Genomic DNA, 17500 nt, shown 5'->3' with positions numbered 1-17500 from the left:
ATTGACTTGCAGAACTGCATGTTCTGTTTGCATCGAAGCACCACACAACCTTTCACCAACCACATTCACTCAGACACGTACGTGTTCAGACTCGCCGGCCTTCGTTGCCATAGAAACTATAGTTCTAGGATAATTCCAATCACGCTGTTTATCCTCAGTTGCACGTTGAGCCTCAAAAGATCACTCTTATGTTCAAAACACATAAAGACCAGCATCATTATCAACACAAACTTGTTTATTTCATTACATAATTTTCAAGGCCAAATCACAAATAAATAAGGAAAGAGACACTTGCAGTAGCTCAGCTTGTAGGGCCACTTAACCACACAAAACAAGGAATAGAGCCCAAAACTTGGTCAATAACAGAGGTTATTAAATATATATTAACAAGAGGCTTTACACGTGAACAGTTACTGGTAGTTTTAATTGGGTTTGATCTTTGAGCCCCCCCCCCCTTCAATCTATTTACAAAGCAAGTGAAAACAAGAGGAGTGATGGAATTCATCTTTGCACTACCTGCTGCTAAGTCTTGCTGCAAGTTAAGATGCATGTTGTTGGTGGCAAATAAAATGCATGTACCAATGAAAATGCAGGGAGTGCTTCACATTCTTAAAACCCCCTAAAGACAGCTCATGTGTCAGAAGGCAACTAGCCGCCTTTAGACGGATAGAAAAACAGCAGCAAACAGCACAGTAAGCTACTGACGCTTTACTGAAATGTCAGAAGGGTCATGCCCCCCCTCCTCAACCAAAACAGGAATACTATAGCAGGTTCCAGCTTTGTGTTTATAGTATGGTCAAACTTTTATGAGCGAAAGCTAGTGGACATCTGATAAAATATTGGATTAGAGTACCTGACTACACCTTTGTCAGAGCCATTTGTCTTTAGTAGAAGCAAAGCAGAAGAGGCAGCAAAAAGATGTCCACCTTAAAAAGGGTCACTGAGCAAACCCCGTTTCATCTTCAGTCTAGAAAGAAATAAATACTGAAGAAAAAGTCACTTGAAATCTTGCCACTCATTAAATATGACCAATCTGAACTATGCTGTTATTAATATACAATTTATATGAATTCAAATTAACGGCAGGTGACAGAATCCTGTACTACTGCAGTCTTTTATATACACTGCATATACAGTATTATACACATAAACCAGTCTAAATATACAGATCGATCGCTAGCACTCTGTGAACTGAGTTTATCCTATATGATCACTTAAAAATGGTGTATCCTATTTCTTCAGTTGCTTGAATGGAGTGTGTTTCTGTCTTCTATTCAGGTGCTTTGGTACAGTTGCACACTTCTCACCATGCAGTTTCGGTCATTTCAAATGTTTCATTTTACATTTTTAACAGTACGTTCACAAAAGGCTACATCTAAACGTCCTTATCAGTGTCTCTACCACTCTCATAGTTTCTGTAATGTTCCTTTCTTGTAAGCCTTTAATAATGCTTTCAAGTGGAGGCTTAAACATTAATACACCACAGAGGGACTTTTGTCTGTGCCTTGGTTTCCTTCTTACATAGTTAAAATTTGAGTATAAATATTGCACATTCATTTTGTATTTCATATTTGTATGTAAAAAAAGTCAGGATAAAACTAACTATCCTATGGTAAATATATGACATTTACAGCTGCACCAGAAACTAACTGGTACAGCAATTAATGAAAGAAAGGTTTACTAATGTAACTATTCTTCTACAATAAACTAAGTTCCCTTGGAGACATCCATACGGTGCATTGGTCATGGCTGGAGGAATGTAGGGCCGACGTGGCAGGGTTAGTGTACGACAATGAAACAAGAAGTCCTATCCGATGAAAAATCTCAGTAGATTCCTTCTGCCACTGGTGTTAGACCCTGTTACTGTAACTGGGAGCAAGGTTTGAAAACTTAAATCAGTAAACATGCACTCAAATGACCTAGGTGTGGGACACAAGAAAGTAAAGGGGGTAAAAAAAAAAAAAAAAAGCTTGTAAACAAAGCTCATTAAAGTACAGTTAGCATTAACAAAAAGGAAATACAAAACAAGTATAGAAAAGAAAGAACCCCATCTCCAAAAATACCACCTTTAAGTAAGAGTATAAAAAAAAAGAGAAAAAAGCACATTAACACATCCTAATGCGCAATCTCTCATGGCTTTGCAACACCGATTCGTCACACAAAAAAATTACTTGTCGGTTCCAAAGCTGACAATCCAAACGTAAAGGAAACAATGCAACAGAAATAAAATAAAATAAAAAATAACAACAACAACAAACACCATTTAGGAGAAAAGATATCCCTGCAAAGATTCCAACCTGAAAGTTACTTGGAGGCCAGGAGAAATTGCTGTCAGGCACATGCCACGCCAGGTTTCGGCCAGGTGTTTGCACATTTACAACTGAGCTGTATTGGTGTAATGTTCCAAAGAACAGGTACAAGGGAAACGAAGCAACACTGAAGGTGCGTCAAAATAGTTTCACATACGTCTAGCCTGACATTCATTGTATTTTGAGCCATGCAAAAGTCCGATTTCATCTGCCACTTTGGTTGTCATAGCAACTCAAAAGGGCTAAATCCATCAAAGTGGAGCTGTTAGTGAACTGAAGAGAGTGCGCCTGGCTGGCTCGGTTATCTGTGAGGATTCTTTCTGCCTGTTGGTCTTGACTGACAGCACAAAGCTTGATTCAAGATTTTTGGCCCCCACTGCTTTGATCGAAGCTGGTTGCAGAGAAGCCGAGGAGGTGCTGAATGTTTCCTTGTGTGTCTGTACATGTTTGTTATGTGTAACTAAATGAGAAGTCCTCTCAAAGTAGTCTCGGGAGTGGTGTGTGAGTTCCATGTGCTGTTTGGAGTGTATTTATGTGCTATTTTCCACCGTACATCCTCTCAATGTCCTCTTGGTAGTGTGTTTTGAGCTCTTTGCGTTTCAGTTTGAATGCATCAGTGACCAAACCAGTCTCTGGGGTCCAGGGTTCAGCGCTCAGCCGGATCTTCTTGGGAATCTCAAATCGCTCCAGCTTTGCTGTTGGACGAAAAAAAATGACACTTTATGAGACAGAAACAGTGAGGCTAGTGCAAAGTGTGTCATAAGCACCAAATCTTAACCCACTGCTTGACAGAAAGGACCACCAACTGCCTCTAGGCTGTTACATACTCCATGGGAGGCAAAAACTTTTTTCTTGTTCTCGAGGCCCTGAGAAGAAAATTATGTCAGTTTGTTCTCACGGACGTGTCTGAAGACATTTCTCGACACAATGGGCTGGCAGAACTTTTTTCTTGCGGGGTTCCAAGAAGTATTATGTGATTGGTCGGATATTTGAGGTGGGTGTCGATAACATGAAAAAGCATTAAGCGGAGTTGCTGCTCCTGCGTTTTTGCCGGGTTGTTAAAATTGCTGATCAAGGTGGTGAGAAAGTACGAACATTTTTACAACATGTAGCATTGTAACATTCGGACCCAGCCGTGTGCACAACCCGCCCTGCCGCGGACGAAGTAGTTCGATAATTATGAAACCAGAAAAGCTCTCGGAGAGCGCAAACCTCTGCCAAGCACAATGTTAAAGAACCCTTTTAAAAACTCCTTGATCCAAACGGTGATCCGGATCACCACCATAATTTAACCAGTTCTTCCTTTTCACATTTCCAACAACTCTTGAAAATTTCATGAAAAATCCGTCCACAACTTTTTGAGTTTTCTTAAACACAAACAGACAGATAGACGTCGGTAAAAACATAACCTCCTTGGCGGAGGTAACAACCGGGTTGATCGCACATAAAAGCAGACATCGCCACCCACAGGGATCCCTCCCCGCTGCAGACGTGCTTCTCGTGGAGTATAAATGGACCTGACGAAAAATAATTTTTTTCTTGTGCTTGCAGCGTTGAGAGCAAGAAGTCATACTTCTCATGGAGTATATAACAAGCTTCACCTGAGTTTAGTCAAAAATGTTATTCTATCAAGACAATAAGATTTTTCTCCCTTTATACCTGAAATTGCAGCCTCGGTAATGATGCGGAGGACCTCTTTCTCCATCTGAGGGTTGTTGCAGATCTCTTCCCATGTGCCCTTGACCTTCATTTCCTCTGCAAGTGCCATTAGCTGCTTGTGGCTCGGCACCACAAAACTGATCACATATGACTGGTCACTAAAAAAAGAAAAAAAAAAGAAAAGATTTTTATAAAAACTCTCTTAGGGTAATGATAAAAGAAAAGAAAGAGATTTTAAGGGTAATACCTGTTGGCATAGGCACAGATATTGTCGATGAGAGGGCAGTTCTTCAGAACAGCCTCCACTTTTCCAAGAGAAACGTATTCACCGGCCTGCAGTTTCACCAGATCTTTCTTACGATCTGCAGAAAAAAAAAACAAACAAAACACACACGTTATCTGAATATATCTAACTCGTATGCAAACAGACACTAAACACTCGCTTTCCTACCAATGATTTTAAGGCATCCATCAGGGTGGAATTCTCCGATGTCTCCTGTGCAGAACCATCTCTGGCCTTTCTCATCCACAAAAAAGTCATTACAGTTCTTGCTGTCAGTTTTGTAGTAACCCATAGTTACATTAGGCCCGCCAATCAAAATTTCTCCTCGTGGGTTGGGTTTGTCTGTGCTATAGTAGCCGCCTAGAGGAGCACAGAAGTTGCTTTTAAAACTTAATCACCTCTGGCTTCTCTTTTGGTACACTTATCACCATTACCACTTACCCTCTTCCCAGTCCTTTAGTCTGATCTCTGAACAAACCAATGGAGCACCAACCCGTCCCGTGCTGTAGTCCCACACTGAAAATTGACACCAAAATTTGAATGGAGGTACATATGTCAAACCTTGCTCTGTTTCCCAAAGAAAAACAACCAGTTTTATGCCCATATTCCTTCATCCCTGCTTACTCTCACTGATGGTGCCAGCTCCACAGGTCTCCGTCAGGCCATAGCCCTGCCCCACAGGACAGCACAGACAGATGTTCATGAAGCGTTGAGTGGCAGCCGACAGCGGAGCTCCTCCAGAAAGCAGCACCCGTGTGTTACCTCCCAAAAGTGCTCGCACTCTCTTGAACACCAGACTGATGAGAAGGCAAGGAATAAGTGTGGAAAGTTTGGTTGGCAGGAAATCAAAACAGGGTCCAGATATGGACTCATTCTGAATAACGCAGTGTTCAGATATACGATCAGAACCAATAATATCCAATGATTCACATGCTAGAGAATATTGTTCAACAGGCTTAATAGTAGTGTGATGTTAAAAGGGGTTAGAAAAAGAATTTGTGCTTTGTTAGTTTTGTGATTAATTAGCCATGTAGGAACAGAAGTCAAAGTCTGCTCATGTGTCACAGAGAGGAAGCAAATGTCAACTGGGGCATCTTGTGTGTACAGGCAGGTGTAATGTGTAATACCTGTCACAGATGGGTGTATTGTAGCCTTTGGAGATCTGCTCCATCTTGTAGTTGTAAGCCAGCACAAACAGAGTCTTCTGGAATTTGCTCATTTCCTCTACTTTTGTCATTACATTCTTGTAGATTCTATCCATGATTTCCTGCACATATCAGGCAGATCATGGTGTTAACACGACACCTAGACTGTTAACTGGCTTTAATTCTAACACCAGAATATAGTAAATTAAATACTGACTGGGAATTCCAATAAACAAGTCTGTGTTACTAATTTCATTAGACTGACGGCCTTGTGATGAGCCAGAACGACTTACAGGTACAGCAGCCATAAGAGTAGGTTTCAGCACGGTGGTATCTCCTTTACTGCCCTTTTTGATTTTGGTGGACTGTGAAAATAGAGACATTCTGGTCAGATGATGGTGTACAGATTTAAGCCTGGGGTTACTCTAGATGAAGGATTGACCACTAAGACCTTCAAATCTGATCAAAATGAAAACTGACCCAAAAAAATCCTGAATGGATCAAGAAAGTCATTCGAGGCCAATATTTAGACAGAAAGAAAGAAAGAAATACACAAAAACATACAGAACCTGGTGATCAGGTATGTCGGTTCATTTACACACTAACCTGATCAGCTAGAGTCTGAGGAGAGGAGTAGCCAATGCGACAGCCGTGAGAGATGCACACCAGTTCTGCGCTGAGCTCTAAAACATGGGCCAATGGTAGATAACCAATATAGGTGTCCATTTCACTGCCAGCACAAAAAGGCACACATTAATTACATACAGATATTGCGGAAAAGATATATTGCACAAATGGATGAAGCATTACCCCAAACAGGGAAAGAAACAGCACAGATTCGGAGTGTCGACATATAAAAAACAAACAAAAAACACGACCTGAGATGAAGTCCCAGAGAATCTGCAGTGAAACTGGTATCTGCTTACTTGAGGTTAGGGATCCGCTCAGCCATGCCTGTGATGCCACCAATGATGTTGCCATGGGAGATCATGACACCCTTGGGGATGCCTGTGGAGCCGCTGGTGTACATGATGACTGCTATGTCTGAGGGCTCCGGCTGTCTGCGGCTTATTGCAACTGCAGAGTAGAGGGTCAGAAAGGGAACGAGACCACATCACCATTGTCATTTGTAACAAGACATTTACATAAAAAAAAAAAAAAAAAAAAAAAAAGTAAAATAAATAGACATCACACTGAGACATCTACAAATTCAAGAAAAGGCTGCATACTACAACACCGACTATCTGAAGGTTTGACTAAAAGTAATTAACAGTGTTTATTTAATAAGCACTTTAATCAAGCTTTTTACAATTACTATCAACAGCTGAGCTCTGCAAGCTTCTACATATTTTTTTCTTGTTAAGTTACTTAAAAAAAACCGTTTAGACTGCATTTTCCATTTTAAAAGTAAGATATTTCATGATATTCTCTGCACTTATTTTTTTTAATTACTCTGAAAAAGGAAATGAACAGCATGGTTGAAGTGGGTAAAGCACATACAAGAGTTTTGCTTTCTGTCATTTTCCTACAGTTTTACCACCATCATCAGGATGTTTGTTTGACGAGTAGCGATTAACTGACTTGTGCACATCTCATCACTCTGAGTACACATCAGAGTGTTAAGCCTGCACCACGTACTTCCGTGTTCCTGACAAAATTAGAAAGCATTTTAATTACAAGACAAGTGACTCACGATTATCAGGTTTGGATCCCAGTTCCTTCACAGTGTCCATGTTACACACCAGGATGCCCCTAGGGATATCTGGCCAGCTGGTGGGTTTATTGTCCACTACAATGATGTACTGCAGCTTTGGCACATCACACAGAATTTGCTGGGATGTAAAGTTTGATGTGGGTGGGAGAGAGAAAGAAAGAGAAAAGAATTGAGTCAACTGAACTGACCTTTTTCTCAAGCCTCACCAGTCAGATGAGAACAGTAAACGTGTACCTTGAGACGGCCCTGAAGAAGGTCTTTGCTTGTGATGATGTGTGTGACGTCCGTCTCGTTCAGACCATGAGCAATCGCCACAGGTCCAAGGGTGGCGTACAGTGTCACAACTGTGAAGTTCATTTACAATTAAGTTGTTTAGTTTTAACGGTGCATAATGTTTCATGTTAAAATCTGCCTGTCCTTCAGTCACTCACGTGGAAAATTGTACATGAAGCAAGCTTGCGCTGCCACAATCCACTCCGCTCTGGTCTCACAAAAGATGGCGATGTTACACTGAGGCCTCTGATTAAGAGCTGCCAGACCACTGCCAAAGCATTTCGCTGCAATGTAGGCTTCCTCATATGAGAGCCAGTTATAGTTACCCAGAATTACCTGCATAAGATATAAAAGACACATAAAAACATTGACTCTTTACATAATATAGTAACAACTAACAGGCTTGTGCCACTTAAGTGCATCTTTCTAGGACAGTTTTTGTCATTAAGAGAAAAAAGAACAAAAAGATTATTTGAAATGGTGACATTGATAGCGAAAATAAAAAAAGTTTTGCACCACAAAAAATGGGAAAGGCGGCACCCAAGAAGGTGGGAGTGGATAATGCTGAAACAGAACCTGACAGTGACTGTGACTCATAGTGCTACCATTCATAACATCTCCTCCACTCGTGTGAAGTCAATTACTGCCATCTACAGGGCTTGCAAGGCTTTTCAAATAACCAGCAACACTGCTGCTATTTTTCTAACTTTGCTACCAGGACACAGTAGGAATCAGCCAAGCCTCTCGAATTTAAACAGATTTTTAAATAAATAAAAGCTTGATACAAAAATATAGCCTTTTTTTTAAAGGAATAACACTTATAAGATTATTTAAGTTACATCTGTCTACTGAAACGAGGCTATTCAGCTATTATTGTTCCCCATGCTTCCGTCAGACACGCAGGGAAAAGTAATGCAATACGCTGTGGTATGCATGGGACATTAGCCACAAGTGTGAGATCAGACAGTGCATGAAATTTGGTTAAATATAGTTTGAGTCACATTTTTATCCTCACAACATTGCTTCAGCAGCTTCTGTTAGTACAGTACTGAGCATGCAATGTTTTTGTTTTTTTTTTTAAACATGGCGGCAGAAGATGATGTAGCTGAAAATATCACTTTTCTTCCACTCATGAGGGTTAAATTACTAAAGTGAAGTTGTCAGATAACAAAATTTTAATATTTAATGAACAAAAGGATATGTTTTCTGCACTTTAACTGCTGTTTCAGCAGATGTGAAGCTGCAGCACTACACACAATTATTGAAGTATTTCTAGAGTTTGACATGTGGCTTTGCCATAAAATAGTAATATAGAGCTATAAAAGAAGCAGAATTGGAGTGGATGGGAGTAGCTCAATACATTTTTACATTTCAATGGAGAACAGAAGTTTTGAGACAGCTTTAACACTTTAAATAGTTTTCTTTCTCACTGTGTCGGGTAGTTTCTGAAGAGAAAAGTTTGCACAGAGCTGTCTTTTATCTGTTTAATAATGCAATCTGTCATATTCACGTGATTTGAAAGGTCTCCATTCACTGACCTGATCACATACATGTGCCAGACTAATAAAAATAGTAAAAAATGGACGCAGAACAAAACAAGACAACACCGGCTTAAAATCTCTCACCTTTTTGAACACTTTGCCATTGGGCTGAAGTTCATCCTCCTCACTGAGCACCTCTCTGGTACCCAGACAGTCTCTCTTTGGAAACCTCCGTGCAGCATGTTCAAACATTTTGTCCAGGGTATCTACTCCAGGATGCAGCCATGCTACCAGCTTCTCTTGGCTACTGATGGCTCTGTAAGGGCCTGCTGGGTGTCCGCTGATTGAACGTGCCTTGATTCGACGGGCTCGTTCCAAATTAGTCCCAGCCCCAGAGAAGAAATACCAGGGTATGAAGGTGATAACAGAGTAGACCCAGACGACAGAGCGGAATACCTGCAGCAGCAGCGGGTTCATATCCTCCTTCAATTTCATCTTTGAAGATGAAGTCAATGCCGGAGATGATTCTAACCTTGACAATGCACTGCACTGGCTCTGTGTTTTAGCCTGCCGCAAGCACTAATGGTTGCAGGTGACGGTTACTGAGTGTAGCAAAGCAACCAGACCTGCAGGATAGAGAAAGAACATGAAATTTTAGAGGTGTGCCATCTGGATAAAGATGCCTAACATGAAGACCAGCTGTACCTATTCTTAGGCTGGTTTTCAATCAGCAATATGTTTTCCACTTGGCTCTCTGGCCTTTCTGTAGAAAGGACAACCTTACAGAAGAAGCATGATGCTAAAACATTAAATATTATCAAAATGTGAGGACGGAACTTGTGAACTTTCTTAATACACAAATTAACAAACAGGCAACCTCCTGCACAGATTCATTACTATAATGTAAACTGTGAACTTTTGCTGTGTTCAGACTACACAAACAACACAAAGTAAACATTCAGTGATGTGAAAAAACAACCCTTGCATAATTTATCACTAAACAATCTGTTAAAAAGACAATTGTCAGATAAACTCATAAAAAAATGCAAGATTCACGCCCAACATGACTGAAAAGCCAAATGTTGGAGAGATGGCACAAGTAGCAGTTCAATTTAATACAACTTTTCAAACTTTCTGAACTAATCCACTGTGTTGCGACTACTAAAATTTGTGTGGTTAATTTTTTGCAGTCAATAAAACCAAAAACTTTTAGATCATCTATCTCAGACCTCAGTATTTATTAGGGCAGTGACGATGTGCTTTAGTCCCAATTGGATTCGATTCTGTTTTTTGGGTGCCGATTTGATTTAAATTGCAATTCTCATAATTCCTCAATATTGCTGATTTTTGTAGAATAAAAAAAACAAAAAAAAATGTACAAAACGTTTTTTTTGTCATAATTTTTCTTGATTTCTGCCAGGCCATCATTCTGCTGCCCAAGAAGACAGGTAAAAAGATCAATATAAACAATAAAAATGTCAAAAAATTTATTATGGATTAATTTTATTTATTTGAAAAAAAAAAAAAAACAAACAAACAAAAAAAATATTTTTTTTAACAAAGAAAAAATCTATCTTAAAATTGTGAAGCAAAAAATCCAGATATTCAATTTTTCAATTTGATTTTCCCACCCTTAGTATTTATGGTGTATGTTTAAGGAAAAGGTGTACATTGCAAAGTAGCCCTGCAGCCACAGAGCAGTCCAGTCTAGAATGGGTGGCAATGATGAATTCTGCAGCCTACAGGGAACGGTCGGGGTCAGGACTGAAGTTAGTTTACCCTGGCGTACTAACATGACAGCACTACAAAGAATTTACCACAGGCTAAAAAAAAAGTGGGCTGCTTCAGGCCATATGTGTGAAATGGTGGCTAGAAGGTGCAGAATACTGTGACGGCAAATGTTACAGCCAAGCACATTACCAAATACTTGTCACCTGCACACTGAACTTCAAAACTAAAGCTCACTATGTAGTCAAGTTTATAAGCTAAAGACATAATCAGCTACTGGATAAACTTGTCCTGCTTGTTTCACAATCAACCAACCCAATTCTACTACAACTACTACAATTCTACTTAATTCACTACAGTTACAGGTACGGCAAAGACAGTAATACCATTTGTTCAAAACAGGCAATACAGGTTCAGTCACTGAACAACATGGAATCAAGCAGACACACCCTCTACTTATGATTTATTTCACTTCTAAACCAGGTAACATTCAATGTTCAGTTACTTACTCACTGGAAATTTAACACACAACCGTTTATAACAGAAATTTTACTGTAATTGTTATCCCCAATCAATGTCCAAGGGTCCCAACATGAGACTGACAGCTCTACAAAGACACACACATCCATAAAAGATCAAATGAAAATTTGCCACAAAAATACTATATTTACAATAAAATTAGCAACCACTAAGAACTTTTATATCAATCAGTCGGTACCTAACTACTAACAGTGTAGTTTAGAGTATTTGTAAACGTATTACTCTCTAATTGCAAAGCTTCACAACACAATTTATCTATCTTTTATGAGAACTTGATCACAAAATTAAAAGTAAGTGAATTGATGCAAAGTGGTACCAAGTCGATCTAAATGAGCTCCACCTCAAATGACCTGCTTACAAGCACATGGGCAAGTTAGCTTATGGTAATGATAAAAACAAGGTTTAGTTTAGCAGTATTAAGCCTTTTTTTTTTTTTTTTTTTTTTTTTTTTAAAATATATATTTATTCACTAGACACAGTGTAGTACAGACTCTATTTATTTTATTTCTCCTATCCAAAATAAATCGTCAAATAAAAGAGACAATCAGCACGTGATTTGACATACAACATATTTACGTTCTAAGGTCATTTAAAAAAAATTAAGCAGGTATTTAAAATTATAATTATTATTTATTTATTATTATTATTAGTTAATTCCACACTGGTCCGTTTAAGTCCGTAGCTGTTAAATGTTAGCGAAAAAGCATCAAGATTGGCACTTAGCGGATTCATAGTGACACGACAGGCAGCTAGCGAAGCTAGCATTTAGCCTCAAGCTAACAACTGCAGTGGATGCTGTACCGGCTGATAACGAAGCAAAGCTCACTTTATGCCACGCATGTGATCAAAAATTAAACAGTAACTGGTAGATATATATGTGTACGTAAATATTTTACACATGTAAAGCGATGGGCAGCACTATATAGCAATCGGGTCGCTAACAACCATCCTCTTCCACCAACATCTGCAAAGCGTTCACACTGCAACACATTCTCACCTTTTCTCAACCGCTATGCTGGAACCGCTGCGGTGTGGACACAACTATGTTTCTCCTTGTAAACACAGCTCTGGTGGGATACTGACGTAAATTTTTATCACAGCATTTCTGGTAACAAATCTAAACCGTAAGTCGTTAAAAAACGAGTATAAAACAGTAAATCTGAGAATCACCGGGCTAGTGCTGCCAGCCCGGAAGCTTTTAGTTGACGTCACAGTATGTCTCTGTCAGCGATTGGAGGGTTTGAGGTGGCGCGTGCTTGGGGCAGCGAGACGTCAGTGAGGTTACTAGCGGTCACAACTATTGGGATCGTCTGATCATGGCTCAAAGCTAGCAAATGTTTCTGATTCTGGCTCGTCAGGTCATACTTTCGTTGGCCTACTTGAGCGGCCGAGTTTAGTAGCATATGATTCGCCAAAGCTTTTCTTCACCATTTTTTTTCTTGTTGTGATATGTTTGTGTGCTGTTGTTGAACATTAAAAATAAGACTGAATAAATATCGTGTAAATGAAATAATGTTTTTAGGACATGCGAGGAATTAGACAAATAATTATTGGCAAGGCCCTTATCTTTCCTGCTGCAGACTGGGAGCCAGTTTGTGGTAAGAGAACTGTGATTAGTATTATTATTTTATTGATTTAATATTTTTATATGAAAGCAAATATTTAATAAGAAATTAATCATAATGATCCAATCATGATAAATATTTAATTTTGTTCTTCTCTGGTCTATTACTGCTGCAATAGTGAAAATCTCCATGGACCACTTTTTTTTTTTTTTTTTTTTTTTTTTTAAATCAGCCTGCTATAGTTTTCTGTCCACGGTTAGATACAACATAGAACCTGTAGCTACTGTATGCAACACAAGGTAGTGCTACTACTACATCTGTGGGACTTGGTTGCCAATTTGCAGTTTGGGCTCTGAAATGATGATGCTTTAAACTTTGATGTGTGCTATTGTGGTTTAGATTAATCAGACACACTGGTTGCATTACTTTGGTTCAAACGTCCATTCCACTTAAGCCTTTTTAGTTAGGCTACTGTACACAAAGTATGTGCTAACTCCATTACTAACGTCTTTATTAGGTGCAAGACTCAAAATTTTCCACATCTAAGAAATGCAAAAAAATGTTGAATTAATTACCTTCTTAGAGTGATGTATGATCACTGCTTTTCTCATGTCATTTAACTAATTACTTAACATTGAGAATATAGAAAGGCTTCTTTGATCAACAGGTAATTGTCTTTTGATAAAGTATGTTAATTTTGAGTAACTGAATGTGGAATGCCTAATTTCTGAAGATTTTTTTCAGTAACTGTATCTCATCTCTGTTTTTCAGTTTGTCTGTTTATCTTTGAACTTCTTTTAAGTATGTATCAACTTTGGAAACTCTTTTCTAATCCACTCATGTCTTCTTATGTGCAAAGGATGACAATAGAGAAGAAAGTGATCAACATGTGGGAATTGGAGTTTGGCCATGAGACAGCTAGCCACTGAAGGAGGATAATCTTTAATACGTTAAACCACTCAATGAAACTATAAAGCTTTGGACAATTGTTATGTAAAATTGTTAGATAAAATAGAAAATATATTTTCATTTATACTGGAATCATCCAGTTGTAGCCATACTGAATAAAATAAACGTAATCTGGCCTTGAGCTGGTCTTAAATGAGATCAATGCATCTTCAAATGAACAGCAACACATAAAGTATCACTATTTAGAGAACAATGTCAGAACAATTTGTATATACATACATATCTATATATATGTATGTATATATATATATATATATATATATATATATATATATATATATATATATATATATATATATATATATATATATATATGTATAGTTGCAGGCGCAAGTCCTTTCTTGCACTCTCACGTGTGTACACCAGATGGAGTCTGTGTGCACATCTGTTGCGAAGACTGCACTGCAGCGTCTGTAGGTTTTGTTTTTTTTTTATTCGACAGTGAGCATGCAATTGTGTTTGTATATGAGTTAGAGATAGAGTATACCCAAAAGGCAAGCAACCTTTGACATCTCAACAGCAACACGATGAAAGTGGAATAGAAAGTTCTTTTTGACACTTGACTCCCGCCATTGAATATGTCTCTACTCTTAAGAGTTTTGCATGCTTTTATGGCCATATGTCTTTTCAGACTTATTTTCACACATACATATTCTCTCACACAGTATAATACCTTTTTTTTTTTTTTTTAACCCCATACCCACAACCATGGGTGCACATAGAAACACAAGTGTGTGGTCACATGACGAGTCAAAGCGTGTACAGAGGGGTGGTAATCGCTCTCCTCAGGCTGTGACTTTGAGGTCATGATGGGACACAAACCATCAGAGGGCAGATGTTACAAGTAAAAGGAACACTTTCATCTCCTCTGTGAAATATGTGTGTCAAATCTGATAATGACACAAAGACACACTTTGCGCCCACTTAAGGCAAACTGAAGGAAGAGAGGAAATGTATCCTGTGACTGTGTGTTTTTGGGTTGTCAAACTGTGCACAGTGGCTGATGTCTTCTTCCCTAGGGCTCACCTAGTTCACCCATCGGTCTATTTAATCGGTGTGAGAGTAATTACTATTCAGTTCTTACTGCTTTAAATAGGCTCCTTTACATGCAGTAAAATACGTGTGTTGAGGTGTCTCTCTGTTTCATTTTCTCTCTTTTAAAGTAAAACAGGTAAACTAATACTTTTTGAACCCCTGGCTGAGTATGAAGCCTCTCAATGTCCAGTTGAATTTACACAGAAAAGAGTAAGGAGGGGGTTGTGTGGGGATTAGGGAACAAAAGGATCCTTCTCTGTCATCAAAGAGGATCTACTCTCAACTCATCCCCTTTTCTGTGGAGACAGCTTTTTATTTTTTGGGAGTGGGAGCGATGGCTGGAGGGAGGAGGAAGGGTGGGAGATAGCAGGAGAGTTTGATGGTAGGGATGTAGATTTCAAAGTAATCTTTAACTTTAAGCCCTACAGTCCCCATGAAATGAGGCCCTCTGCCCCAGACAGTGTTGCCTATATTGCTCCCAGTGGAAGTCTCCTACCCCTCCTTGTTTTTCTCCCCTTAAGCTTTTGTCATGGTGGCATTTAAAGTGGCATTACTCACTGGCCAAATGAAGGAGTCCTTTTGAGGGGTCTGAAAGGGATGGATTTTAACTCTTGAGATCACTGTCGCCTCTTAAAAAAAAACAAAAAGTGGATGTAAATACTGTGTGTGACTGAGATTTGGCACATACCTAAACCAAATGGAGACACCATCATGATCATTTTACTCCAAACAAAGTTAACTGACTGTTCTGTTCTTTGTGATATTATTTTAAATATAATGAAATGATGGTAAGAAAAGCCATGTACGTTAAATCAAACTTAAATCCAACAAACCCAAAGCTATAAACTTCTCTTAAAGCCTGTGTTATTTTAAACAAATTGAAAGTCACCAGATGATTTAAAACTCCATGGGATTATCTGAACTTCCAGTTTCCCCACTTTACAACTATATTTATAACTTTATTCCAAAATTATTTCTCACCTTTTGAAGGCTGATGTCCCCTCAGGGTCACTGACCTGGGATCCCTGACCTGGGATCCCCTGCTGACCTGGTCCATCAGAGGTAGCTGAATGAGGTAAACAGGTTTAGACCCTGGCACAGTAGGTCATAGTGTTACAAATTATTCTGCCACAGAAGATTACAATAAATCAGCATGACAAGTGTATAAAAACATTCTCACACAGCATCCTCAAAGCACCTTATGAATGCAATGGTTTCAGTGTTTTATGGGCTATTTGTCAAACTTTAGGATGTTTTGTCTGAGCTGTTTAGTTTATGTTTCCTCTTTTTTCTGGTGTGTAGGAAAAATACAGTAACTGACAAAGTCCTTCACAAAGTTAATGGAGTCCTCATTAGTCTTCGTCCTTAACTCCACTTTCGCAGAGCAGAGGTATCATGCAGGGCCTGGATATAACACTTTCTGGGCTGTGAAACTATCCATTGAAGAGCTGCTGAAACAAAAGTGTAAAAACCTTAGCCATGTGATCAATATACTTGTTTTTCACAAATATTTTTGATGCTTTTGGAGAGCCTCAAGTAGTTTTACCACTATGATCATTCATGTACTAAATTAATTAGGTATGAATCTTGTTTTGTCCCAGTTTGTTACTGCTTGTTTCAGAAACTGATTTTGTTTGATAAAAAATTTTTACCAGCAGGCTTGTTTCTGACATTGTGTCTATTATTTTAATGTTTCTTTCTCATTTTTGTATTTCACAGCATTTTGTGAATATTAGTTGGTGTTTGAGGACTGATATGATATTCGGATTATACTCAGGTGATATTCAGATTAAACAATCAGTTTTTTCTGTCTTTTATCCTTTGACAGTAATTTAATAACTAGGCAAAGCAGGTTTACTTGTATTGTACAATTCAAGAACAGGGTGATCCAAAGTGCTTTACTGAGAAATTAAAACATTAGAAATAGATCAAAATTTAAAATAAAAAAATAAGAAAGAAAGGAAAAGTAAATTACATTTTATAAAACTATTAAAATCAGGATCATTTTTAGCTTAAAAGAAACATGCAGATTTGGACTTAAACTAAACTTAAAATAAATGAAAATGAAAATTATAGACAAGCAGGTGGTTCTTTAAGCTGGATTTAAATAAATCAAGTATTTTGGCTTATCTGAGGCTTTTTGTTCGAGACATGTGCAGCGTAATACAGCTTCTCCACGTCTCATTCTGACTCCAAACTGATAAAAGATCAGATCCAGAAGATCTGAGGGGTCTCATAGGTTCATACTGGGCAAAGAGGTCTCTGATGTATTTTGGTCCAAACCATTCAGAGCTTTATATACCAGCAACAGAACATTAAAGTATTTCCTCTGACAGACAGGCAGCCAGTGTAAAGACCTCAGAAGTGGACTGATGTGGTCTACTCGAGCAGCAGAGTTCTGAATTAGCTGCACTTGTAACTGATAGACAGTTACAATAATCAAGCTGACTAAAGATGAAAGCATTGACTAGATTTTTTCATATCCTGCTGTGACATCATCTTTTATTCTTGATGTATTTTTAAGGTGATACAGTAAGCTGACTTTTTTTTTTATTTTTATTTTTTATTTTTATTCCCTTTAGGTCTGACTCCATCACTACACCGAGATTTCTGCTCTGGTTGGGTGAACATATTAATGAACTGCATTGGCTCCAGAGACAATCATCTCACTATGTGCAACTCTGCTTAGTTTAGATCAGCAACATAACTCTGCTATAAGTGTAGCATTCTGGAAAACCAGTTCCACTGACCAAGCTTCTCTGCAAACACATGACCACAACACAAACACAAGTGAAACAA

General features: G+C 38.5%; 1 protein-coding gene across 1 annotated transcript; it reads right to left on the bottom strand.

The window, feature by feature from the left end:
* Positions 1-524: 524 nt before the first annotated feature.
* acsl3b (acyl-CoA synthetase long chain family member 3b) lies at positions 525-12164 on the bottom strand. The gene is made up of 15 exons (XM_079244271.1): positions 12130-12164; positions 9009-9490; positions 7542-7719; positions 7345-7454; positions 7090-7228; positions 6323-6473; positions 6003-6126; positions 5690-5761; positions 5379-5518; positions 4876-5048; positions 4693-4767; positions 4420-4611; positions 4216-4330; positions 3969-4126; positions 525-3004 (listed from the first exon to the last, which is right to left on the bottom strand). Exons 2-15 carry the CDS (start codon positions 9357-9359, stop codon positions 2847-2849), a joined length of 2136 nt encoding a protein of 711 aa, XP_079100397.1. The 5' UTR covers positions 9360-9490; positions 12130-12164; the 3' UTR covers positions 525-2846.
* Between the last annotated feature and the right edge of the window lie 5336 nt (positions 12165-17500).

Source organism: Telmatherina bonti (assembly GCF_933228915.1).
Source record: "Telmatherina bonti genome assembly, chromosome: 7".
Classification (NCBI taxonomy): Eukaryota; Metazoa; Chordata; class Actinopteri; order Atheriniformes; family Telmatherinidae; genus Telmatherina; species Telmatherina bonti.
This window is presented reverse-complemented; position numbering and strand designations above follow the sequence as displayed.

What these genes read in the sequence shown, in the direction of transcription:
- acsl3b (XM_079244271.1), bottom strand. Translation starts at nt 9,359, where the DNA reads ATGAAATTGAAGGAGGATATGAACCCGCTGCTGCTGCAGGTATTCCGC. An exon ending in ATGGCAAAGTGTTCAAAAAG is followed by an intron (nt 7,720 to 9,008) that starts GTGAGAGATTTT and finishes TATCTTATGCAG; the next exon opens with GTAATTCTGGGTAACTATAA. An exon ending in CTCTTATGGCTGCTGTACCT is followed by an intron (nt 5,519 to 5,689) that starts GTAAGTCGTTCT and finishes TGATATGTGCAG; the next exon opens with GAAATCATGGATAGAATCTA.